The sequence below is a fragment of the Notolabrus celidotus genome, chromosome 14 (assembly GCF_009762535.1).
Source record: "Notolabrus celidotus isolate fNotCel1 chromosome 14, fNotCel1.pri, whole genome shotgun sequence".
Lineage (NCBI taxonomy): Eukaryota > Metazoa > Chordata > Actinopteri > Labriformes > Labridae > Notolabrus > Notolabrus celidotus.
This window is the reverse complement of record NC_048285.1, coordinates 25769703-25797497: the sequence shown is the minus strand read 5'-3', so window position 1 is coordinate 25797497 and position 27795 is coordinate 25769703. Positions and strand designations below refer to the sequence as shown.

At 39.0% G+C, this 27795-nt stretch overlaps 2 protein-coding genes across 2 annotated transcripts; both read right to left on the bottom strand.

Annotated features, from left to right (window-relative positions):
• Positions 1-647: 647 nt before the first annotated feature.
• Positions 648-22235, bottom strand: wdr95 (WD40 repeat domain 95). Its single transcript, XM_034701467.1, has 29 exons — positions 21953-22235; positions 21278-21536; positions 19986-20039; positions 19831-19908; positions 19597-19662; positions 18527-18757; positions 17112-17197; positions 16893-16985; positions 16766-16811; positions 16622-16668; positions 15379-15496; positions 15120-15189; positions 14350-14590; positions 14157-14262; positions 12304-12455; positions 11929-12031; positions 11372-11478; positions 11194-11273; positions 11044-11098; positions 10912-10957; positions 10458-10517; positions 6261-6423; positions 6072-6167; positions 5909-5967; positions 5075-5198; positions 4914-4953; positions 3450-3538; positions 1638-1822; positions 648-1521 (listed from the first exon to the last, which is right to left on the bottom strand). Exons 1-29 carry the CDS (start codon positions 22018-22020, stop codon positions 1462-1464), a joined length of 2982 nt encoding a protein of 993 aa, XP_034557358.1. The 5' UTR covers positions 22021-22235; the 3' UTR covers positions 648-1461.
• A 416-nt stretch (positions 22236-22651) lies between these two features.
• LOC117825639 (testis-expressed protein 26-like) lies at positions 22652-25422 on the bottom strand. The gene is made up of 7 exons (XM_034701552.1): positions 25311-25422; positions 24824-24908; positions 24556-24724; positions 24291-24447; positions 23953-24129; positions 23042-23203; positions 22652-22943 (listed from the first exon to the last, which is right to left on the bottom strand). Exons 1-7 carry the CDS (start codon positions 25321-25323, stop codon positions 22813-22815), a joined length of 894 nt encoding a protein of 297 aa, XP_034557443.1. The 5' UTR covers positions 25324-25422; the 3' UTR covers positions 22652-22812.
• Positions 25423-27795: the final 2373 nt, after the last annotated feature.

Below are 27795 nucleotides of genomic sequence, written 5' to 3'. Positions count from 1 at the left end.
GAGAAAACATTTATATCATGGATAATACACCGTATCTCGCAGGTTAACAAATGAATAATGTAAACTGAAGACATCGTCACTGTAACAGAGAGGGTTTACAAAGGTAGCTGTGAGACACCAGACAAGTTTCAGGGCCTGTAAATATAAACAAGCAGCACAGGAGACGGTCTTTTGCATACAGTGAGTCACTTGTTCATTTATTAGTACATAAAAATGAAATACAGCAGCTTGAGGAATACAGGAGCAGACTTCAGTACCTGTAAAGATAATTACAGGCCTGGATATTTGATGAAGTTTTTATAGAGAGTAAATATGAGCAATCTAATGCTTCTTCTCCACTCCATGGTGTTTTTGTGGAAAATCACTTCTCAACGGGGTGTTAATAGCTCGCTCTAAAGGGGACTTAGCTATGGTAACAGTGAATTGCTGGTTCAAGTTCTGGTACAGACCAAGTTTGGAAATTGGGCTGGGAGCTGGAGAGGTGCCAGTTCACTTCCTGGGCACCACTGAGGTACCCTTGAGTGGGGCACTGAGCTCTAACCGAGCACAGGGCGCTTGTCTGTGTGCAGAACCCTCACGCTGACATCTCTCCTTCATTGCATGTTGATAGGATTCTGTTGTGTGTGTGTGTGTGTGTGTGTGTGTGTGTGTGTGTGTGTATATTTCAGCTTATGTGTGTGTAGAATGATTCAGCATGCAAGTGAATAAAATGAATTTCCCCTCTGGGGTTAATAAAGTGGGTCCTATCAAAGCAAGGAAACCTGATGACACTGTGCTCTTCTTCATGGTCATAAATGGAAAAGTAATCGTTGCTGCTGTTGTCTTATGGTTACTTCACATCATAGCATTGAGAGTTCTGGACAGCTGTGAATCTCTGAGCAGCTTGAACTTGTTTTCAGAACTTGTGGAAACCTCTTGAGAGCTCTTATGTCTTTTATTTGTAACATTTTGGCATTTAAGTCCATCCACTGTTTTACTTCTGATAGTGTGTTAATAGAAAAGCCAGTTCAGTATGATTACGTATAGCCTAAATTCTCAATCCCTCTATGAACATTTTCCCAGCTCTGTTGCATGGTTTATAATACTGCAATGCCCCACTTTCCAAATTGTGATCAATACAGTTTCCCTTTATTCAGTTGACTCCTGTTCCTCAGTACTGCTTATGAAAGGATCAATAGCAGCGGGGGAGAGGTCAGGTCTTACTCTCAGGCTTGGTGGCTCTGCAGTATCAAAGGCTTTCACAGCTCTGTGGTTCGATAGCTCGTTAGTATGGCTGACAGCTTCACAACACAGCCTGCAATGCAAAAGAAGGCATGCTAACTCTAAATATAAACCCGTCACTTTTTAAGCTCAGTCTGGTGTAAGACTTGCGTTGCATATGTACAGTAGTCTTTGCTGTTGTAATGGCTCTAACCCACCCACTCTTGTGTTCCTCTGGGTGCAGCAGGCTTTTAATCTTCCTCACTCAGTGGTGTCACTGATGGATGTTGGAGGAAGTCTCGGCTTACTGTGAGTCTCTGACTGCAATTATACCACAAGAAGAGCAGGCAAAGTTCAGCTCAGTATGACAATTGGAGGGGAAGAGACAGTGAGGGAAAAACAGCTCAGATAATCATTTGTGAAGGAAAGTAGCTCACCTTTAGTTCCCCTCTATGAGCGTCAGTGTTGTCAGGATTGATGGCATCAGAAAGACCTGTTTTTGTATTCAGAATATCATTATGTGGCGTACTGAGAGGATCAACCAGAACCTCGTAGGGGACAGCAGGATGCTTCCAGGAAGAGGGGATGTGGACCCTCCAGCTCTCAGACTGCCCAAAGGTCCCTGTGGATGATGAGCAAAGGTCTCCGTTTTAATGTTTTGACAAATTGCACGGCATGGTGCTGCAGGAATGTGACACTGTCAAAACTGTGGCTTCTCAAAATGTCACAATGTCTGAATGCATTTCAGATCATTTCACCGCAGCAGAGCCTAACTGTGCAACACACCTCCTACTGACCAGTTTGATAAATATAGACAACACTATGGTTGTGTATCTTATATACTGTGCTAAAATGATAAGATAAATCATGAACTACAAACAATGCAACACATATAATTATACCAAAGACAATGCATGCATTTTCACAGTTATCTTTAAGGACCTATGGATGCATCATTTCATTATGTAGATAAGTAAAGGGGCTCTAACCAGGGTTATTACATGGCTGTGTAAAGAACTCGGCTCTGATTGGTCATTACATAGCAACCACAGAAGAACAGACCAAGGGTTGATACAACAGTCCACTCACTATACATTATCCCACTTATAACATGACTACTTTCTCAAAAAATCTAGAATGTTACACCACCATATATTTTTTAAGTTATATTTTGGGGCTTTTTGCCTTTATTTGTTAGGAGAGCTGAAGAGAGACAGGTAGTATGGGGAGTAAAGAGAGGGGAAGACATTCAGGAAATGGTCGACCGGTCGGGAATCAAACCGGTGACCCCTGCGACGAGGACTGTAGCCTCTGTATGTGGGGGGCTTAGACCGCTGGGCCACCAGCGTCCCCTACACCACAATATTGATTTGAACACACTGAACATTTCTACTGATGGTGAGGTAAAGAAGGTGAACAGGACAGCATGAGTCAGTGTAGCATCGGATTGAGGTTTTCTGCCATGTCACTGTCAGTCTGTGACATTTTCCTTTCCATTTATCAGACTCCAAACAAAGCTGCATCACAAAGCATGTATTGTTGAGTGTTTATTTTGTGCACTGTCTTCAATTTGGGGGATTTCACGGTTGTAGCCTCCAGTTTTATGTCTTTGACCTCTCCTGCATTTTCTCCTCTGTTTTCGTCTCTTTACTTTGCTTTCATACAGTAAGCAAACCAATGTCAAATTAACTGGACTCCTTTTGGCGGTTTGTTGCTCTTAAAATGAGTCAGCCGGAGTCTGTGAGTAGAGCCAGCACGGTCTGTTCTTTGTAGAAATTGTCTGCTACTGCAATAAAACAGAAATAGCAGACTGATGCTATTCAGAATCAAATATTTAACACAGCTGTGTAATAATCCATTTAAACAACCCGCTTATCATGCGTCATTCCCAACTCCTATGCTGGACTCTTCCTTGTTTGCTGATATGCACTTTAAATGTCTCACAATAGGGTCTGACTAAACCTCTTCCTTTTAAGTCTTTATTTGTTCAGGTATGAGGTTTCCATTTGTTGTCATTGAACTGAAGAGTGAGAGGACAGAGGGACCATGGGGGGCCTCATAGCTCCTTTTCTCCCAAATCTTCCTCTGGTGTTTTTCCAGCCATGTGTACCATCACACTGAAGTAAACATTCACATAAATAACAGCATTTCCACCTTCACCATGCTGCCATGCTCAAGATTAATACCATTTGCATGAACATTAATAATGTCTAGACAGACAGGAGTGACGGATGCTAAATGACACCCACCTATGAATTCTCCATGCGCACTCCACAGGCGCACAGTGTGGTCTGTGGATGAGGTAAGCACCACTTGATCACTGTCAACAATCTGCAGTCTGACCAGAATAAAGAGACATGAGATGAAATGAGAGACGACATTTCTGGCAGGACGCCCTAAATCAAGCACTCTGTTGGTATGTCTGATCTGCACTCTGGGCAGCATCTCACCTTTACTGATTGTCAAAGACACACACACACACACACACACACACACACACACACACACACACACACACACACACACACACACACACACACACACACACACACACACACACACAGCAGAGAGAAGTTAACTGTTCCCGCTGCCCTGGCGGCCAAGACTGAGAATGATTGGTTCCATTTAGGATGCTTTAGTAAGGACTTTGGAGTTTAGAACTACTTAAAAGTTAAGGATACATCTGATGGATATTTGACCGCAGATACCCTGGGACTTTAAACTGAGGACAATATAAGTTTGGGACTGACCATGTCAAATGAGATTGATAATTTTCTGACTGGTTTCTTCCCAGTTAGTGAAATTAGTCGTGAAATGATTATCTGATGATTGGTACAAGCATTTACCTTATTATTATTTTTGATTAGTCAGCATGAATTGTTGTTCACACTCCTCAGTGTTAACAGATGAGACATGGGTTAAACTTTAAAATCAAAATACACCAAACATTTCAATATCAAACTTGGTTTCTGTCGTTACAGTCTGTTCTTCTCCTGCTGATTTATGCCCAAGTCTCTATTTTTCTGAAAAACTTTGTGTTCATGACTTTTTTTTTGAGGCTATAAAAAGTGTAGCTCTGTTCATAAATTCAGGTCCTGCAGTGCTGTGTGAAAACCTTTGTTTGAGTAACAATGTTGCAAAAAAATAACTGCATTTCCACAACCCTGAGTGTCCACTTCAAAGTGACACAAGAAGCTGTTAGGCTAGACACTGAGCCGATAGGGGAATCTTTGCTGCTTTATCAGGAAGTTAAATCTGTTTTCTAGTTAGCAGAAGGGGCAAGAAATCAATACTGAATACTGGTCCCTGCAGCCCAGACTCTGCCTCCAAATGCACAAGATGAGCGCCCATTGCAGGGGTACTCTGGCATCACTTTAGTACAGTGGGAGGAGGTGGAGACATGTCAGTCTAAATACACAGGTTATGGGAGAGACTGAGTGAAGCAGTCATGATAGTTACACCGCTTTGCTAACATTGAACATGGTGTCATCTTTGCTAGCTACTGTCGTCCGTCCTTGTCCAGTTAGTGTCTGCTCCTGCAAACCACAATGTAGGACATTGGACATAGGACAAGTCCACAAGACCCTTCTCAGCTCTAGTTTTGCATTTACACGGAACAAAGGAGAAAGTCTTGTATGAATGCACATCTTTTGATTATAATTTTATGAGTTTTTTCACAAACTGCCCTGAGGCTGGGTTGATATCTGACATACCCAGTTATTCTGCTGGTGTGAGCACGCCAGAAGTTTTCAGCTGAAAGAGTGTGAAAAGACAAACAGAAAGACACCTATATATGTGATTTACATGTTCTGGTACTTCATGAATTTAAGCATATATTTAATAAATGAAATGAAATGAAAGAAGTTTGACTAACCTCTTAGCTCAGTCACGTACTTCTCCATGTCGTAAACATAGATGTAACCGAGCCGATCTGCAGCATAAAGCAACGTTTCCCCCTCTGTTTTGGCCATTTTTGTAATCTTTTGTTGAAATTTAGACTGCAAAAACAAATTAAATAATACATTTACTTTTAGTACTTTCAATTTAAGCACTGGCATTTTGCACATCACTCTGTCTAACAGAATAATAACAGCAGACAGAGAAAAACATTAGCACCAAACGGTTATCTCCCCTGTGGTGATTAAATGTTACCTTTCCTGCTGACAGATTTACATTCCCCCGATAACAGCCCTCTCTAAACCACTGCATATTTAATACAATACAAAATGTGCCTGGCAACAAATTAACTGATCGTGTTGAAGTTAGAGTGCATAAAGTAAGAGCTTTCAAAAAATTGTTCAGAGCCATCTTTGCAAAGTTACAGAACACCAGTGAGGTGTAGAAGAGGAGCAAAAATGTTCTTTAAAGATTTTTATGTCTTTTGTGGAAAATGTGGTGTTTTACAGTCTTGAAACACATTTCCTGCTTTCCATGGGAGGATTTCTTGGCACATGTTTAGTTTGAGCATAACACCCCCCAGTTCACCTTGTTTTAGATATTAAAGGTCTCTGCTTTGCATTTCAGAGCTGCAAGGGAGATACCTGCAAGGTGTTTAAAAACTGTTAATAAGCAAAGAAACCGTGCACCGCAAATTATCTATCTCTTTAATCAGCAATTTTGAAGGTAAGAGAAAGACAATATAAAGTGAAGTCCTAATCCTTTATAACACAGTGAAACCAAAGAGAAGAAATTGAATTAAATATCTTACAGCTTTTAAGGTGCCTTCTAATTTCTGTCCACTGACAACACTCCAGAGATTTATGTTACCTTTCAAAGAGAAGACAAAGAGCCAAATTAATGGAGTATTGACAGGTAATATGGGAGAATACAATGTGCTTCAATGCACTCAAGCTGTGGTTTATTTCACTGACCTAACGTCCCAGATGACAGGAGAGCTGTAGCAGAGGAAAAATTGTGTAACTTGAGGTTTTTAAGGAAAATGATGCTTGGAACACTTGTGTCCAATCCTGTGTGACAGAAAAATCATTAAATAAATGAATGCTCCCACAGTTTTCATTGAATACATACATACATAATTCAGTTTGACACAGCCTAAGTACCTTCATCATTTTGCTGCTTTGTACAAAGAGGGCTGACAAACCGACATTGTATGTGTCCAGAAACCAGGTTCCAAACTATAATCTCTCCATTGTAGCTGCTGGTGGCGAGAAGAGATGGAGGGCAATGGGTAACACAGAGGATGTCGTCTTTGTGGCCATTTTTCTATAGACAGACAAAGAGTGAGTCATTGTAAAGAACAGAAGAATAGAAGTGAATTAATGCCAATCCTCAAATGAGGATTTACAGTTTAAGGACATGCCTCTAAAGATTTTATTTCCATTTCAGGACAGATTCCTGTCTTTGTTCGTACATTAAAAGATATGCTGGGTATCATTTTCAAACATTTCAGCATGTTATTACACAAAGGTCAAACTGTGCTAAAGTTTATCTCAAAAGTTTAGTTTAGTCATATTTTTTTGACAAAAAAAACTGCCAGATACAGAACTATTTAGATTATTTCCAAGAGTTATATGGGCAGACTGCTTTGTCTTATCTATCTAGCTAGCGCCAGCTGAACTAGAACTAGCCACAGCTTGTTGGCCGCTTTGCTTAGCCTGGTACAAGTGCTGGAACCAGAAACAAGCTAGCAAGGTTGGTCCATTTCTAAAATATAGCAAATTTAAGAGCAAAGGAATGGATGCAAAATGTTTTTGTGATTCTCTTAAAGCCCCGTCGGAGTGCCGAAGAGTTGTCACTGAGGTTTGGATTTTGCTCACGGTACTCTGGCCAAGTGTATTACACATTTTGGATCAAGAACTGACTTGGTGTCAAAACTCTGAGTCCGCAGACTTGTTGAACTCAAAAAGAATATTTTGCTCTGGGTGATGATGCCAACAAGAAACTGCACATTTCAGGAGAGGCAGATGGCAGTTTTGACGTAGGCACTGACAAGTGAACTGTCAATTTTCATCCAAACCAAAGCGAAATATTCAGCTGAACTGGGCCATGTTTTAAAGTTTTAATGAGATGCAACACAACACTGACCATCTGGAGGAAAAAGAAAATTCACAGTGAACCAAAAGGCTCATGGAAAAAGGAAAGAGAGCGACCTATATAGAGCAACCCATTGATCTTCCTCCTGAAGGCCATTAATGAAAAACAATTTCAAGAGAGGGCTCTGTAGATAATCAAAGGGGTCACTTTTCTTACCAGCCACTGTAAATGCAATCTTTCTGCTCTGTTAATGGACCTCTTTGAGGGTGAGTGTAACCAGCAGCCATAATGAAAGAGCTGGAAGGGGAGTCAGCCTCACCCCCTTCAATGGATCATGCAGAGAGAATCAATTTTCCTCTAACAGAGAGAGCTGTGCCCTGCCGTCAGAGGTATCCTCAACACATTTTACACCAACAATCTGATAAAATAACTGAATCTATTGAATGGTACTATTAGGGACTGATGCACAGCTTTGAGTGCATAAGGCTGCTTTAATTGTTGGCAGTTTGACATTTGAATTGAAGGCTAATGATGAACCACATACATACTAGAAATGTGTTTGTGGAAAAAATACAATTGTTTTTTCGTTTTGCTCTTTAGGAATACAGGTATGACACTTGAGACAGGTATCCCTGGTGCACAGATAAGTCCTCATGTCTGTGGTGATCCCCTGACTACTTCCATATTTTGTTTATGACCAATACCTGCTAAACTACAGACAAACCCATCAGCCGGAGTTTCTGTTAGCTACTAACTAGCATTCGTTAACATGCTTACACATCAAAGTAGGACAGTAAATAGAGCTTTTTTTTGTAAAATATTATTTACAGGGGTGTGTCCAAGGAGTAGGCTAGGGGTGGCACTGGCCCCGATTGAAATCTGATTGGCCACCCCAGGTGCTACCCCAATCCCTAAGCTCTGATTGGCTATCTGCCTAATCAGCTGCATGACTTATGTTAAAATAAACGTTTAAATAAACTAGATAGTGCCTTCAATTTTGGCTTTTAAATCCTCAAAGGGTTAAGCTTAGAATATGTATATGTTGCCTCTGTGTTGTGTTTCTTTTTAAAGTAAAATAATTACGTACAGCAAAATAACAGCTATGATGCTTTAAAGATATCTTTCATAGTAGGACGGGAAGACAGGAAGGATAAATGCTAGAATTTGTGTGTGCACACATACCCGGCCACCCCTGTCTCTATCATTGCCCCAGTTGGGCCGCCCCAGTCAAAAAAAGTCTGAACACACCCCTGACTTTTTATTCCTTTTACTGATAGTGCAGAGTGGATACTGGGAAGAGAGAGTGGGGCATGACATGCCTCACATTGAGAGCATGTCAGCATACTGACATGAGCTTTTTAGCTGAACTGTTTTCCTCAGTGGTCTTCTTTATCATCTAAACCAACAGTGCTATTTGTTTGTCAGTTTGTTTCCAGGATTACAGAAAAACCACTGGCAGTATTTTCATGAAACATGGTAGAAGGTAGTGCCTCAGCCAAGAAAGAACCCTTTGTTTTTGACTGATACCTGATCTGACTCACAAACTTGTAACTGTAGGCAATATGACCCACAGAAAAGCAAAAGCAATGACAGTGATTTCTGTTATTATTGATATAAGACCAGCCAATATTTTCCAACATAAATTGTGGTTGCTCTTGTCAGTTTGCATAGAAAAAAAATTCATTTGCAAGGTTTACCCAAAAGGTTAAACAGAACTCCTAAGAAGGTATAATCAAATCAAATGAGTATTTTCAATCACATTGAGTTATCCACCAAATCTCAAATCTGCTCTGACTCAATAATCAATGATCAGGAATGGAAGTCTCTAATGAGCATCAACAGTGTTGGCAGCTTTCTGACGTGCCTCACATTACAACATTGTGTGATATTTTCCTGGATTGAATCATCCGCCTTTCTTCGGGTGGTTATTCATGAAATATCTCTGTAACTTTTGAAATGCAATACAAATATGCAACTAGACTATTGTTTAAAAAATGTGATCCTCAAATCATTTTATGTGCAAACAAAAAAAGAAAAAAGCACAAAGGAGAAACAAATCTGATGTAACTCTATGAGACACTGTGATGGGAGTGCATAGGGCATTAGGTGCACACCTTTTGATTTGAACTGAGTCAGTGATAAAATCATCCTTTCAGTTGACTGGCAGCCCTGAAGCTGAGCCTGTCATACACTACAGGTACTGACAGGTCAAAGCTTGGCTGCACGGAGACTCAGACACAAAAGAGAAGCAGTGCGATGTGAGGACATCAACAAAGATGAAGGAGTAAAATTACTAAAATTATAAGCAATGGAAAAGAGTTCATACGGGATATGGGGCCAGGATGATGTCATATCTATGAAAAGAACAAGGATGTTGTTAAAATATGTTATAGAGATTGAAGAAGAAGTGGTAAAACAAGTTAAAGGAAGAGTAAAGTGGAAGGAAGGGAGACAGGAAGTTAAGAATTGTCTGCAGGCGATGCTGCACAGTGGGGCAGAGATCAGGGAGGCTTTGTTACCCATCTCTCTCTGAGGTTTCCAGCCAGTCAGCAAAAAAAAGAAAAGAAAAGATTTTTGGGACCAAAGAGCACAGCTTCCTGTGTGTGTCTGAGTAATATGAAAAGAGAACCAGCAGGACAGATTTATCTTCCAAGCCCCATAGGTGCACGAGTGTCTGTGACAGAGCAAGGACACTACTCTCCAAGAAACCTTATGTGCCGAAAGGTGAAGCTAGTTTTACAATAGTACAATGTACTAATGGATACTGAAAATAAATCTTAAACTTTTTCTGTGCATAAATCTAACTATGGCTCTCATGGGGAGTAAAAGTTTTAACATTTGTCTCAGAAATACAGGAAAGTATATTTTTATATGTAGAAATACTATGCAGCAATACAAATGTATTTCTGTTTATGCCACGATTAGCATTCTAAATGTAGGAATAATCAAATAACTATGGAGCTTCTGCAGATGATGTATTGCTGAATGTCTCCTTCATGATGCATTCAGCTCACAACAGTGAGACCCAATTTTTATTTTGTCACTTGCGACAAACAGAGATCTGTGCTTCCCATAAATGGAAGAATAATGACTGAATCCATCCAGTGTTTCTGCCATTCGCTGCCATCTAATCTGCCCGATTTAAATGTCACATGGGGATACAAATTCCCAGCTGGAGTCCCATTGAAGTGCTCAATAAATTAAGTCTGAGTAAACATGTTTTCTCAAAGTTATTGTCAAGATTGCTTTTGTCAATCAATCACCAGATCATCCTGCCAGGAGGGCTGCGGCTTCTGGACATGATGGTGGTCCTCGGGTGTGTCCTGATGAAATACAGATCCAATGTCAGTGAAACAGGAAACATTTCACATCTCGGTGTTCTCTTTGGGTTATAAAAACAGCTGCTGAAGTCCATGCTATTATCATTAAAATTCTTATTAACCAGACCTTCACAGAAGCGTCATCCCTGTGCAGTAAAAAAATAGCTCTCTATTTTCTCAACTGTGGTTTTATGATGAAATTCAAAACAGTCTTTATATGCACTGAACTATCAGAAGTGTTTTAATGCTGTCTCATATTGGATTTCAAGTTATCATAATAATGTGAACAAATGTAAATGGGATGCAATATGATGGAGGAACAGAGGAACTGAAGAAATAATTGGAATGGGATTCATGAAACACAGCTGACAAATAATACCTCTTCTTTTGTACTCACTGAGTAAATGTCAATCCTCCGGTCCCGACCGACAGACATCACATAGCTGCAAATATAAATAGCACAAACTCAACATGGATTATAATTTACACCAAGCAAAGAACACTTGCTAAATATCAAACCCATACTCACTAGTTCCTGTGGAGCTGCAGAAAGACGCAGTCACACACCTCGTTACAGACCCCATCTGAATGAAGAGATGAAATCTGAATTATTCACAATCACAGTTTTAGTATTTTTTATGATTTGTTAGAGAGACTGGAGAAAATGTTGAAGACAAACCTTTTTTTAGTGTCTTTAAGCACTGGCCATTATTGAAGTTCCAGATCTTTAAACAACCGTTTCTTTCACCTGTTACAAGTCTGCAAACATAAAAACCTCTTGTGTGATAAAGTAAAAGTTACATGCTTTTTATGAAAACTCAAACATTTAACAAGCTCCTTTATGTACTGTACTGTACCTCCTCCCTCTGGGGTCAAAGGTCATACATGTGATTGCAGACAGGTCATTTGTCCCACCAAACTCAAAAAGCTGTCGCCCTGTGTCGAAATCCCAGACCTTCACAACCTGAAACCAGTGATGTTTTGAGATGATTGTAACTACTACTACAACTATTAGTTCTACTACTGCTACCATTAAAACCAATGATCAAACTTAAGTATGTTTTGTAGCACTATGAAAACAAATTAAACAACATGCAACAAAAAAAACAGAGTAAAGACAAATTTCAGAAAGGTAACAAGATAAAGGCATTTAGAAATCACCTTTATAGTAATGATGTTTGAGATTATGACAAGGTACAGTACTAAAAAGTAAGAATATTACATTTATTTGTATTTATTCCATTACTGATATGCACAGGTAAATTATGTAAAGCTCATCTACAAAAGTTAATTTTGCTTCAGAGAAAAATGCAGCATTCATGTTTTTGTTTGAATACGACAGTATTATATTTTCTGTGGAGATTGGAAGTTGGTCATCTGTGTCTGTGTTGATGTAAAGTACTAATTTACTCACAGATCCTTCAGAGCAGCTCACTACTTGACGAAACTCCTGGCTGTAGCCGCAGCACGTAACAGGCTCATAATGTGAAACAGTCTGGCGTCTGTGAAGCCGTGGCCTTACAGAGGGAAAAGATAACAAAATGAATAACGGGGAGATTATTATAAATTGAAGAGCTGAAAAGAAATCTTAAATTATGCCTTTGGGGTGAAAGTGGGACTTTTAAGCCCTTCAAAGACAATCCTCAAAATCATCAGCTGTCCTTTTTTGTTTTAGAACCTCCAAAAACCATCAAATCTGTTAAATGAGCTCAGTGGGGGAATATTTTCAGAATGTCTCTTGAGTGCATTGAATCTATGATGGATAAAGCACAAAGGCCCGACAGCAAACCTTCTCTTCAGGGAGAGCACAGCCATGCAGTCTGCAGTGATGTAGAGAGATTTCAGAGCAGAGGAATACCAGCATGTAGATATGTCACCATGAATTCTGCTTGCTTTTTGCTCTGCTGTGAATAGACAACACTGGTCCTGAATATCCCAGATCTGAAATATGGACGAATAAAAGAGGAAATATTTGGATTCACATTCAGTCAAGTCAAAGCAATTTCTTAGAAAGAAAGTACAAGTGAAAGAAGTTAAGTACAAAAGTGAAATGAATGAATTCCTTCATGACACCGAAGAAATCTGTCTCTTGATGTAAGCTGTGACAGTCATAGTGATGGATATGACACATTGTATCTCATTCAAATTCTTTGTATTTGGTTATGTAGTTAACTGGACTTATACAGATTGTTCAATGAAACATTGTTACATGTAAGTGTATAGGCTGAATCAGTGGTAAAATTACCATCTATGTAAAGGAGTATGGGGCAAAGTGAAATTACATAAAAGTAGCCTAAAATGGAAAAAAGTTAAGTACAGTAAAAGTTTCTCAGATACTAACTTAAGGCTACTGTAGTAACGTTATTTATTTACAAAATCAAAATAACACATTTTGATCACTCCATGTTACCAATGATATTAAATTAAAATCCAGTGTTGAAAAATGAAGCTAATGCAAAAGTGCAAAAAACTCCTCTTTGTTTCTTTTGGCTTCAAAACTCATCTTCAGAAACCAGTGGGTGATGTTACTGAGACTATGTCCATGTTTTATACAGTCTATAAACAAAACTCACCTGGTCCAGATCAAACAACCAATCAGAATTACCCTGCATATAAAGCCAATCACAGCGACTCTCCACAAACTAGAATCATTTGGCTTCTACGTGACTATCAAACAGCGCATACATTTTAAAATCCTCTTTCTCACCCACAAAGCCCTCCATAACCAGGCCCCCTCTTACCTCACCGAGCTGCTCCACCACCAAACCCCCTCCCGTAACCTCCGATCCTCCAACGCCCACCTCCTCTCCCTACCACCTGACACCAAGCACCAGACCTGGGGGGACAGAGCTTTCTCTGTTGCCGCCCCCACCCTCTGGAACGCCTTACCACAAAACATTAGAAACTACCCAACCTGTCCACCTTCAAAACACTCACTAAAACCCACCTATTTAGAACTGCTTTTAACGTATGATTGCTTTTAAATTTATTTTATTCATGTTTTTATTGTTCTGTTGTTTTATATGATTTTTTATCATTTGTGCAGTGTCTTTGAGTTTTTAGAAAAATGTTTTAGAAATAAAATTTATTATTATTATTATTATTATTATTATTATTATTATTATTATTACTATTACTATTATTATTATTATTATTGTTATTATTATTATTATTATTATTATTATTATTATTATTATTATTATTATTATTATTATTATTATTATTATGTCGGCAGCTCTCTCTCATTATCACTCGCTCTCTCTTCTCTTCTCTTCACCTCAGTGATGTTCAGAGCACAGTCACTGTGCAGCTCACGGCAGCTGCTTCTTTTTAACTTTCAGGTATGTATATTGATCAACTGTCAGTGTTTCTGTCCTCTGAGTCCAACATAACCAGCTGAGTGGAACAGACAGCTTGCATGACAACAACTGGCATGCTTGTTATGTGTCCTTTGGTGAAGGGGGCTGAGACGAGTGATATGAGGTAGCAGAGGAGGCAGAAGTATCTGGGTGGTTACTGTATGCACAGTAATATTAGTGCTGTATGGATTTGGATCACCAGAAAGTCAACCAAATGCTGTATTGATTTGGATGATTTGGAACAAACATATCACAAAATTAAAGATGAAGATTAAAGAGTCACCTTCACAGTGTTGTCTGTGGAGACAGAGAAGATCTGACCATCCTCTGAAAAGATGGTGAGGTAGACGATGGGGGCAGAGTGGCCTTTCAAAACCCCAGTCGGCTTCCTAAAAGGCAAACAGAACCAACAGGAGGTGCCTTTTTAAATTAGTGCTAATTTCTTCAATGAATCCTGCTGAGCTCTGGTTCCTCACCCTGAAAAGTGAGGGTTCCACATGCGTATGAGTCTGTCCATGCCTCCGGTGACCAGCAGGCTGTGCTTGCCACAAAGGTCAAACGCCTTCACACCTTTGTAGATGCTAAAAACTGTCTGGTCACATGATGCTCGCTGCTGTGGAGTCCAGCTCGGTTGGACCTTCTTAATCTTCCCTTCATAGCAGGCTTCTTTGATCTCGATCAGCTGCTGCTCAGCGTCTGTTAGGGGCAGCACGCAGCCTCCAGAAGAAAAAAAAAGGTTTTATTACAAGGCCATGAGCATCGATCAAAACATGCTTTTGGAGCGAGGGTGAGTCATTATCAAAATAAATGACCAAGCTGGCAAGTGGACATGGGCGATCAACCAGACACACACACATACACATACACACGAACACACACACATTCTGGCATTGATTGGTGAATTTGTGATGGATGAGTCATCAACAGTCATTCCTCACAGCTCTCCCACCAGGCAGCCTAATGTTCAACGCAGAATGTAATTACTTCACGCTGTAGATTAAAAACACTTTTTACTGTCACCATAAACACTTTTTCATTTAGACCTCATAAAAAAGTGAGGTACTCTTTTGTTTTTTATTTATGTTTTTACTTTCTGTTACTTTCTTTAATCAGTTTGTGGAACACTGTGTGTGTGTGGCATGTTTGTATAAAAGATTCCAATAAAGCTGGGCTGATGGGTAGCTGATGGGTGTTTTAAAACAAACAAAAAGAAAAAAGTAAAAAGAAACAAGCCAACATAAATTACCTATGACGAGAGATGAAGAATCTTCGTTGGATGAGGAGACAACTGCATGAAAACTCTGAAAATATTTAGCCTGAAGAAGAGCAGAAGAAGTTTCAGAGTTATTCAAGGATTATCTGTTTAAACAAAATGTCATCTCACTTTCCAACATGTCCTGTATTGTTATATAGCCTCTGCAAATATAATAAGTTGTCACTTGGCTGCATCACTTGCACTTGAGGCAAAAGAAGATTAAAAAAAAGTAGTTATACATATGGCTCACCTGTGTTACCCAGTCCTGATGAACCTTCCATCTGACCAAGGTCACATTTGGAGAAAGCACTGCAATGTCTAAAGGTACATTGGGCACATCTTCAACCTTCGGGAATTCATTCCATATTCTAGGAAAAGAAAAGTTGATTCATACAAAAAGGCAAGGCCTGAAAGTTGTCACACACACACACACACACACACACACACACACACACACACACACACACACACACACACACACACACACACACACACACACACACACACACACACACACACACTTCTTCAAACACAGCTTCACACATACAACCTGTAATTTCTTTGATTGGCAGGAAACCTATAACAAGGGAAGCTATAATTTTCCACCACATCCTTAAAATTGTTCTGCAAATAGAGCTCACAAAAGAGCTCTTTATCCAGGAGTCCAAAGACTGCAGTGTCTTTATTTCCCCCCCTTTTTGTAACCAAAACAGAATAAGTGCAGCATCGCTTTTGTCAGATATATCCAGCTACCTGTGTTTTCATGCTGAATGGATTGAAAGATACCACATGTAACTATGACAAAAACAAATCTTTCCAACAGATTACATTGGCAACAATGTGAGTGCAATCCAATGACCCTTATTGAATGACGAAATACTGACTCACTGGTACCAAACAAACAGATTCCTGAAGCGTTTTAGAGACTGGAGGGTGAATAAAACCTGATGCATTTCAGTCAAATCAAAATATCTTTTGCTCAATTGTAAACCATATTTTTCAGACCTAAATGGAAAAAACGATAAACTAGAAATTCAACATTTTGTTAATCTCTCATGCTGCTGCTCTGTAAGGAGCTTCAACCTTTATCTTTGCCAACATATCTCTCACTCATAGGAACTACTCTGTGCCAGTTTTTCCCAACACATATTCTTAGTTATCAGCCAAGGAAACAATCGAGAGGAGAAACAGGACAGTAAACAAATGTGACGGGCTGAGCTGAGGCTGAGCTGCGTTTTCTTTTGTCGCCCGGCAGTGTAGAAAATCAAAGTCTGACCACTGACTTTTAGAAGCCAGCAGAGAAATGCTTCAAATTATCTTGGTATTTTCTGAGCCAGTCTGTAGTGTAGTAATAATCTTTATATACTATCCATATTTCTCTATACTTGAACATCTTGCCATGGTAACCTCACTTTTCTTGTTTAAATAACTCTAAGTAAACATCATGAATATGAGTGAGTATGTGGAGCGGGTCTCTAGAAAAGCACAATTACCTGAGAGTATCTGCCACAGAGGATAATAAAATGATTGTCACACATCCCTGAAACATAAACACTTGAATCAGCTCTTCTAAGTGTTAATCAAGCACAACATAATTAATGATTGTTGCTAAGATGCATTTTTAATTGAAAGAGCACCTCAGTGTCTCCATACACAATGCAGCATTTATCAGCTCCAGTGTAGCTGTGAGGAGAAACACAAACAGTAGTGTGGGTGTTATTGTGACAGTTTGAAGATCTGTAAACATGCAGTTTTGTTGCTCACCTGTAGTCTAACGTTAGAGGCACAGTGTCAAGTGCGGTGATCTGACAGCAGGTATTCAGAGTGGAAAGCTCATAAAGCTGGATCTCTCTGTCCCTGCAAGATAACAAAACACAGGTGCGGTGAAAAACAACTGAAGAGTCCAGGACCTGCAGTAAACAGAATGTACTCAATCAGTTATTTGCTCTTTAATTAATTTCATTAAAGCATTTTTCTCATTACCCCGTAGCAATCATCAGCTTGTTGTACTCTGTCATCACGGTGGAGTCGCTCGCCCACTTTGACATTCTGTTAGCAGGGCCATCAGTCTGCACAAGATGGATGAATCAAAATGTTATAAAAAAAAACACCTTTCATATCACATTCTGTTTGATTAAAGGAGGTAGAACAACACTACAGGTGCACATTTGATGTTAACCAACAAACCAGAACTTGAGGAGGGTCTTTCTTTTTGTTGTTGTTGTATCTTTTTGAATATTCTGTGGTTTGATCATGAAATTTAAGGGCTGGAAAAAATAACACCAGTTCACATAAAGACAATATTAAAGGCTAAATTTGATGATATTCTGTTTTTTTTTCTTCACAAAACAACCATCTACAGAAGCGGTTCTACTAATTAACTGTTTAGCCTACCAATGATCAATTTTACGTTCTCTCCTGTATGCCTCCATGGCTGTTCATTAAGAACCCATCACTGGGCCAACATGTTCCTCTGGGGTGAATTGTTCCTTCATTAAAATCCACATGGGCACTGTAATTAATTTGAGTCACTGTCTCACACACAAACACACCAAGTGAATCAATCAGCCACTAACAGCAAGGTAGTTTTTTGTTTGCTCCCGTATAAGTAATATTTGATTAAAGAAAAAAAACTACAGTACCCAGCTGAGGTTGTTTACATGGAAGCCATTAACTGTGTGAACAAACAGACTTTGTGCCACCAACCATGAACAGCACAACAGCTCCCCCAAAAATGAAGCCAAAGTGTCCAGAGCCCTCCCTGGGGGCAGGCTCTAGACACGTCTACCTTCTTCATTATAATAGATTGAACATGGATCAAACTGGACACTTCAAATACACGTCAAATAAAAGAGGAGGAAAGGGGAGAGGTAACATCATGATTGACAGCTCTGTTGACCAGTAAAGCTCCTGCAGCGTTCTTTCCTGGATTAGTAGAGTCTAGGAGGAACGGAAGGAATCATAACAAACACTGACACAGGAGTTATTGAACTTTCCATAAACATGGGTGTCTACATCAAATAGGCCCAGAAATCTGTTCTAGTGTGGACTGAAGCAATCTTTGACATTTTATAGGTAAGTGAAATGTGTGTTTTGGTCAGTGGGAGGGGTGTGACGTCAGGTTCCACCAGTGGGAATGCTTCTTTGCATGCCTTGGCTCCACCAGCGCAACATATCATCTCACATTATGGTGGTATTTTGGCTTCACAGGGAGGTGATGCCTATATTATTAGGCAGTCAGTCAGTATTATTGCATCTGCTTCGTGTCATATTTCTTCTAATGCTGTTGATGTTTTTATTGTTTTGTTTTAACTCTGTGAAGCACTTTGAATTGCTCTATGTATGAATGGTGCTTTATTTTAAATTGTTCATGTAAGTGTGCAAAAATAAAAACGTACAAATATGTGTCGGGTCCGCAACAGTTTGAGTTCAGGGCTCCAGAAGCAAACCATTCCATCCTCTCTCACTGTGACGATGGTGCCGTCACAGGTGGAGCTGATGTTGACGATGGGAATGCCGTGACACGACGTCCTCACGGTGGCTGGCAGAGTGAAAGCCACCTGCTTGCTGCGTCTGATGGTTTCCTGCTTCTCTTTGTACTCCTGCAGCATGTATGAGCAGACATCACCCTGCAACACACAGCTTTGGTAAGAACTGTTGTTTAGCCTGTTGTCTTATATCTCAATAAGCAGACGCCATTATCATGGTTCCATCAGCAATGCTGGGGAAGGGGCTTTATGCTTCATGTCACTGATAAATACTGTGTGTACACTGTCACTGGAAGAGGCAAGGTCTTTTTGATGTTACATCAAATGTTCAAAATTTGGTCTAGAGATCATTTAATGTGAAAAAAATTTAAATAAATGTTATTCTCTTCAGTCCAAAAGAGTGTGCAGAAGCCTTCTGAACATATAATTGTGAGTTGGGAATTCACTCCCCCATCTCCATGGAAAGTGGGCCTTCTTATGAAAGGGGATGTAAGATTAATTCTTTGACTTACAATTAAAAACCTGACCATACTCCAGTGGCACAACAGACAAAGGAATATTTTCAAATCAATTCTTTAGACATGCAAAAACTAGGGCATGTTTTTCAGATTTACAGTCAGCAAAATTGTTAAGGGACAAAAACATTGACTAAACTAAGCATTAAGCCTTAATACAAATATATGCTATTATTCAGGGGACCATGGTCTTGGAATCAGCACAGGATAAATGTGCTAGTGGACAGTCAACTTGGCACAGGAAAAGCTGATTTAGCCTGAATCATTGTGTTCAGTTACACTCGCTCTACTACTCCTAACTGAATTACAGCAGCAGAAATAACCCTGTCACACGTCATATCGGCTTCACTTTTTTATTGCCGATTTCTTCTGTTAACATGCATGGAAATGTTTTATAACTGAGGCCACACACTCAATAAAAAAGACTGCATGCTCCATAAGAAACAAATATCAATTTCACCTCACCCATGAAATCCTTCCTCGGCCTGAATAATCAATCTTCTTGAACAGTCCTTGAATCTGTGCATTGCTCTGTGAAATTAAAAGAACAAAGGAACAAAGTGCAATGAGACTTATTGTAAACCAATCAAGTGATTGCAAAAGCTTGGTCCAACTGCAAAAAAAAGGAAATAGCAGCAAACACAGAAATGAAAGAATCTGAGAGAGTAAGATATAAAAAGAAACGTCACACTGTCTTACTGTCTCAGGCAAACACTTTGTCACTATACGTCTAAAATTCTTCGCATCAACGGATCTCAGGCCACCGGTTTCAAACTCCTGCAAAAAGAAAAATACAGCCAAATCCTGCAGAAATGTAAAAGCAGAGTCCTGTTCTTAAAAGGTGCAGTCTGTACCTCAAATGCTTGTTTCAGGTTCTGGAGGTGGTCGAGTGATATTGTTTCATCAATCTTGTTGAAAGAGAAAATAGTGGCAATGTATTAAGATAAGCTTGTATTGCTTCTGTGCAGGTTAATTAAGAATACAGGGGAAAATAGAGCACACAATATAAAAGCAGTAATTAAGTTTAGTGGGCAAGAAAATCTCCTTCCCGTCACTCAAATCCACTCACCAGGCAGTTCATTAAGTCTGAGTGCTAAAAAAATACAAACCAAGGTCAGGGAGGGAGTTTTTTTGTTCTTACAGTTTAATTATCAATAAACACGATTAGGGCTCCCCCTCAGGGTGGATGACTTTCTATAATGGCCACCACAAGCCACCACCTGCTATGTCAAGTCTCTGTGATGCTTTACAAGGCCAAACGATGGGCCATGCTCTCCGGGTTAATGGCCTCTCTTCAATTTGGTTTCCTAGCAGCAGGTCCTTGATCCATGACACCCTTTGATCTGTCATTAATAAATAACAGGGATAAACAAGACTAATTCCTCACGGGTGTAACGAGGGTCGAGGTCTCCCCACGGTATCTCCTGAACTGCAGCGATAATTGTTTAATCAGTCAAAGTGATGGAAGGACTTAAAGTGTTCACACAACGTCGACTGCTTTCCAAATCCCTTTTTATTAGAGCTGCATAACTTTGAGCTCCTGATCCTGTCTCTGCCTAAGCTGTTATGGCACATTGCTCATTACATTAAGCATGAGAGTGTGACTGACGTCTGCAATGACAACCTACAAACTTCAGCCAGAGCATTTTCAGAGTGAAAAAAAACTCCTACATCTTTCCATCATTCCTGTCAGGCTGAAAGCTTGGATTTGATTCTTTGAGGGTTCTTTAGAATAAAGTTGGCTCAGCTACTATGTTTGTGTTACTTTGGCCTGAAACATGGTCGTCCCGGGCTCTGGGACAGATTGTTCCGCACGATGCGCTGTCAGGCTGTGAGTAAATTGAGCATCAACTTGATTTAAAATGGCGTTTTTGGCATAACCTCACATTCATTCTGCTGCTGCTGCTGAGATATGTTTCAGCTGTACTTTGGTTTAATCTCTTTGGAAAGAGGCTGCAAACTGTGAACTGTAACACTCTAGTGACACCTTGAGGCTAAAAGCTGCAACTTTAAGACAGAGACCTCATTGGGAGAGGTTTAAAGTGAACCCTGAAACAGCACTGAAATAATCTTGACTTCAGACCCAGAGCTAAATCTAAAAAGAGGTGCATTAACCTCTGTGAGTTCACTTTTAGTTTAACTGTACCTCAAGGCTGCATACTCCCCAAGTTGGGTCAATACTGCGGTGTTGTTGTCTTAGGAATTCAGCCTTATCTCCAAGTGTGACAGAGTGTCGTCTCCTGTTCTGTCTCAGCAGCTCTCGAGTCAACCATTCAGGCTGCTCATGTCTTTCCTCGCTGACATCCGCTCGCCTCTTTGCTGAGAAGCCATGTGTGACTCTTTCGCCCCGACTACCTGAGGGGTTCCTTGTCCTCTCCTCTTTCCTCCCCAGTTCAGCGAGGATGCTGGAAGATTAAAGATGTTGTTGTGATTAAACCCCTGCAGTGCTCCTATAATGAACCGTGACGAGCTAATTCTTCTTTGGGCTCTTACAAAAGCACTTGTGCAGGTATTATTGTGTCAAAACTTAACCCACTGTAGCACACATTTAAAAACAAAGGCTGTAAAAACATACAAATGTTTAAGATCTTGATGTGAACACCAAGGTGACTACTCAGTGCTGCCACAGGTGGCAACTAAAGCACCATGACAACAGTAAACATAACCTGAACATGACATACAAACAAGGCATGACCTCAACTTAAAGACCCTTCATCCTTTGTCTATACATTCAAACCTAAAGTTAGTATTAAACAGGACATTTCATTTCACAAAAACAAATTACAAAAGAAGTCAAGAGAGCAGCAGAAAAGCAGTTTACCTGGTCACATGTTGAGTTTGTAATCTTCCTGAAGCTGAGGTAGAGCGAATCTTTTTCCCCAGTGGCATCCTGGTCGAGGTTGTTTTTCAAAGGTTAAAGTGACGTTAAATCAGACTTTATTGAAGCACATCTACTCAGTCAGACCTCCTAACAGATGTTAATCAGGCAGATCTCACAGAAGTCTACCTGACACTTACTCTAAGGTTACACCTGAGCGGTGAGGGGGCCCCTCTGTAACTAAGAAACCAAGAGTGAAAACTGAGACAACACCTCAGACAAGATTCTGCACTTACATAGAGGAAGCGCCCTGACAACAACGCAATTATTGTTTGAAACAAGAAGAAAACTACACTTATTTTGTGTTCACTTGATTCTATTAACTAGTGCTACAATTTTTGAAGAATTCAAACATGTATCTATCCTATTAAAGGATGCAACTTTACATATTGATTGATACTCATGAAGTAATGGACAAATTAATTCTCTTTGCAAAGACTTGAACTCATTATTTCAAATTATAAACAACAGAGCAATGACTGACAAAGTATTAACGCTGGTAAAGGATGAATTCATAATCCCTTAAATCAATTCAACGATACAGCTTATTTTGTTTTGTTGCGTTCAGACACCCTGCATGATGTCAGATAGGAGAATAATGGTGCAATTAAACTTAAGACACATTTTTCATCAGTCAGAAATGTTTAATTCTCTTCGCAAAAAAACTGACAGCAAATGCATTCATGACATTTCTGATGTATTGTATAATTATCTACTCTATTACATTTCACCCTACCATCAAATGACACAAAAACACAAAATGCAAACACAGATTAAAGACCCACTAATATGAGCACTGAGGCTCACTGTGGTCCTGGCCAGCTTGATATCCTCTCTGGTGTGCGTGAATTAGGCACAACTGCTGGAAGTTTGCTCACTTTCTCTCTATTGATTGGCTGAGGGCCTTTACTCAAAGCTTTTACTGCTTCCTTCTCTGCAAAACCAGAAGACATAAACCATGAATCACTCGTTTGTCAGATTCACATAAGCAGCCAGCAACTGATACTCAAACACTCATAAACTTGTACTAACCCTCCTCTGTTAACATTTTTTGTAGCTGCTGCAGCTCTTGTGGCAGGAGAGACTTTAGCACGCCTGAGACATCACTGACTCCCTTTCCAAAGAACCTGTTGTAGTTTGTCAAGTCGTATCTTTTTTGCTGCGAGTGCACATGCCTCTGCACAACAGTTGGAACTGCAACACATAGAGGACAACATATTATTGTTAGGCCTGGAGGATTCACCATAGTCACACAGTGGCCATTTTCCTCTGATGTTACACTCAGAGACGGGAGTTTGAATGCTGTTCAAACTTGTCCTGCTGTGTTACAGGTTTGCAAATTATTTGAATTTTGGCAAACTGTTGTCAGTACACAGCTTGAGTTTTGGCAAACTGTTGTCAGCACACAGTTTCTCACTCGAGCAGCAGCTGCAGATACAATAAACAAAGAAAATATGGGACATGCTGAGGGTGAAACATTATATTTCATTGCTCTTTGTAGCTTCCAACAGCTAGGCCTATGCCATAACAGCTAATGTCAGCATTTAACCAGTTCAAAGGAAACTATAATGCTAGCAAAAAATGTTGTTAGCTAGGGTTTTGTGACCTTTTACACTTGGTAGAGCTATCAAAAGGAATAGTTGGATTAAAAGTAAAATACATGTAGTGTTAGCTCTTAAGGTTGGCTAGTGAGCTTTTAAACAACTTAAAATACAAACTATTGTCCCTCTGAATTGTCATGGTAGCCTCACAAACAAAAAGCAATGTGTGGTTCAACTTCTCATACACTGAATGTTTACCACTTCAAACCTGGAACAAAGCAAATGGCGTTTGAGCTCCATACTCTGAGCATGACTAACTGGGGAAGTCCCTGGTGTGTGAATAATGTGAACTGCCAACACTGCTAGCTGTGTTTACCTCAGCTCTTATTCTGGATACAGTACCTATACCACATGAGGCCACATAAGAATCTGTGTTGTTGCTGGGATTGCCAAGCAGTTCTGGTTTTCTTTTAGGCTTGCGGTAATTGTCCCTCATTTCTGTGTCAGCAGAGAGAGGCACTTCAGGCCTGCTGTACAGAGGTGCAAGTCTCCCGCCTTCAGTTTTAGTAACAAAATAACCTGTTGAACAAGTTTCACAGTCAAAGGAGTATAAGCTGCAGAGAAAATATTTTGATAGCAGGGATGGGTTGATTTGCTGCCTGCATACAGCATAGTATCATAAGTTCAGCTGTCCAGACATGTTTTCTGTACACAAGCCTGAACTAACAGACTCTTCTTACCTTGAGGCATCCCCATGAAGTCACATCTGTAGGTAGAGCAGTACTGTGCTGTCAGGGCCTTACGGATCACTCCCTCAGACGGAGAACATTTCCAAGGGAAGCTGACATAGTCTGAGCTTCGTGCAGCCTCTCTGGGTAGCCTCCACGTCATGAAAGACTTTGGGAAAAACAAAATGGTTTAAAGGTTAGGACGTGCTGTGTGAGGTCAAGAAAAGCATTTGACTATAAATCTTAAATTTGAGGCTAATACAGCCTAAATACCAACCTGGCTGGGATGTGGGTTGTTTCTCCTCTGCCCCGAGGCTGTCCCAGTGCGAATACTTTCAGGTTTGCAGGCTAGCTTCCAGCAAAAATCCTTCTTATACACAGTTGAGCCGAGGGGTCCAGAATGTGAATACGAGTCTATAAATGCAGTAGACGATGGGCTCCTGCATCTAGGCATAGACATGTATGTATGTATTGATATGTAATTGATACAGAAGAAAATGCACAAATTCAAAATTGTGACAAAAAAACACATAAATTGAAGTTACAGCAGGATTTCTGCAGCTGAGTTTGGCTGGTGGACAAATTGTCTTCTATTAGATGTTTCATATGGATCCCACCATTGTTTGACCTCTGCAAAAAACAAACATAGCTTCCCTGAACTCTTGGTTTGTAGCTTACACCAGTCACTGCAGGTACCCAGGATGCAGTTTTTTAATAGTATATTTAAATTAACATCAAAATGTAAATAAAGTAAACACTCCATAATAAAAAAATGACCTACACAGACTTTCCCCTTGTGTAATCTGACCTAATTTTTTTCCTGATATTTTTGTCTTTAAAAGAAGTCCCTGAAGTGTTTTTATGAGTAATAACATCCTAATCACTGTAAAACAAGACATTTGCTAACTGTGAGAAATCCCAAGATGCATGTTGAACCTATCAACAGATATTAAAGAGGAAATACGTTATTTTAAATTAGTAAATTGATAAATAAGCTTCTAGTATTCTTGTCATACCTTGACTCATGATTACCTTTAGTTGCCATCGGTGACCACTGTTTTGGTACCTTTTGTAATTACTGTTTCCCGTGTAATGAAAACCTTTCCAGTCCCTCCTCCAGATGAGAGTTCACTTCATGCCCTACAGGGCTCCCTGAAAAGAGTAACTACATTCAAGTCTGTGAACATCATAAAGGTTTACTTCCAGGAATCAGTCTGAACCGAGGCAGAGAGCTGAGCAGGGGGAGGTTTCTCAATGCTGTGGTTATGGAGACATACAACATTTGAATGTCCGCTGTGAGTTTCTCAGCAGGGGACATGTTGCATTAAAAATTTAACATTGATGCTTTATTCAGCCTATGCCTGTATTTGGACTGATGGTGCTGGAAACAAACCACATGTTTTAAGCAGGCTAATTTCTAAATTTTTATGAAGCCCAAGGCGGACATACATCCATTTTATCTAGGCAACTCTGTTTCCTAGTGATAATGAGTTATGTTCCAGTTATTTTCAGATCTTAACTCTTTTATCCTGTTTTCTCAAGATAACAAAGCTAATTTTACTGAGGTTAATTCTGTTGGTTTAATTAGTTTTTCATTATCTTGGGTTACAAAACATGTTTTCTATGTTTATTTTGCACTTTTACAGCTCTGGATATAGGGCTCATTACAATCCAAGGGCTTCTAAATTTCAGATAAAATACAAGGATTTAACTCCACTACCTCAATATAGCAAGGCTAATTTATTTTGCAGATAAATATTTCATATGTAAACATGTAATTGTCTTCCAAACCAATTAACTGCATATCTCACAAATCTCTCTTTATTATTATTTTTCAATTTATATTTTGTACTTCTGCAGGTATTGAGAAGTAGGTTGTATGTAGGTGTAATACTTATAGTGGCTTACTTATAATTCTGTGTTGGAGTTTTATTTTTTTTTAAGTGAGAGACATAACCTCAATCATATTTTATATTTTTGGTTCACTCATTTTGAATACATAAAAATAACCCACTTAAATTATATAACAGTCTTTAGTAGCCTAGATATAATGGGTATGTTTTGATGATCATTTCTTTACTTTGAAGAGGACAGACTTTTGAATATTTGTGTTAGTCTTTAAATTTTCATTTATAATTTATGTGTGTTTAATTGTGTAAGACAGATCATGGTAATGATGAAAACTTTGCCTAATTGTTAGTGATAACACCAAGTCCATATTCAGATTGAATGTAATATGACCATCCATTTCATAAGCAAAACATTCGAATGTTATTAAAAATCATGGCTGTGCTTGTTCCACCTCTGTTATGGGTGTCCTGAAAAATAAAATCTCTTTCTGGGAGTCTGTTCTTCGGAAGAGGATTGGGGCCACTGGGAAAAATAAATAAATCGAGGTCAACATTTTTTTAAAATTATTATTATTATGAGAAAAATGTCAGAATTCACCTATTTTATTTATTTTATTATTTAACTATCACCTACATATACTGTTTTAATGTGTCAGCATCATTGCACTACTCACCACTGCACTATTATCATATATAATTTTTTGCTTGTACATATTAGTCATGCCTATTTGTTATTCTGTTGTGTTTATAGTTGATTTTATGATTATTATTATTAGTAGTAGTATATTCATATTTTCTATTTTGATGCCTTATTCTTATGCCTTTGTACAAAGAGAGCACAGTGTACCAAAGACAAATTCCTTTTGAGTTCAAGCATACCTGGCCAATAAAGCTGATTCTGATTAAAGTCAGAATTTTGAGATTAAAGTCAGAATTCTGAGTTTAATCTCAGAATAATAATAATAATTTTTAAAAAAGGACCTTAATTTATGTATTTATTTTCTCAGTGGCCCTAATCCGCTTCCATAGTTGAATTGTGTAAGACAGATCATGGTAATGATGAAAACTTTGCCTAATTGTTAGTGATAACACCAAGTCCATATTCAGATTGAATGTAATATAATCATGAATTTCATGAATTTCAAACTAGATGTTCAAATGTTATTAAAAATCATGGCTGTGCTTGTTCCATCTCTGTTTTGAATAACCTGAAAAATAAAATCCCTTTTGGGGAGTCTGTTCTTTGGAAGAGGATTAGGGCCACTGGGAAAAATAAATAAATTGATTGACATTTTTTTTCAATTATTATTATTCTGGGAAAAAAGTCAGAGTTCTGAGATTAAAGTCAGAATTCTGAGATTAAAGTCAGAATTCTGAGTTTACAACAATGACAACAATGTAACAAGTCTTTAAGCAGAATTCACCTGTATATACTGTACATATATCATAAACTGTTTTAATGTAAAACGACCTCACATTCATGTCAGCATCTTTGCACTACTCACCACTGCACTTTTATCATATAGAATTTTTTGCCTGTACATATAAGTCATGCCTATTTGTTATTCTTTTGAGTTTATTGCTGATGTTATTATTATTATTATTATTATTATTATTATTATTATTATTATTATTATTATTATTATTATTATTATATTCATATTTTC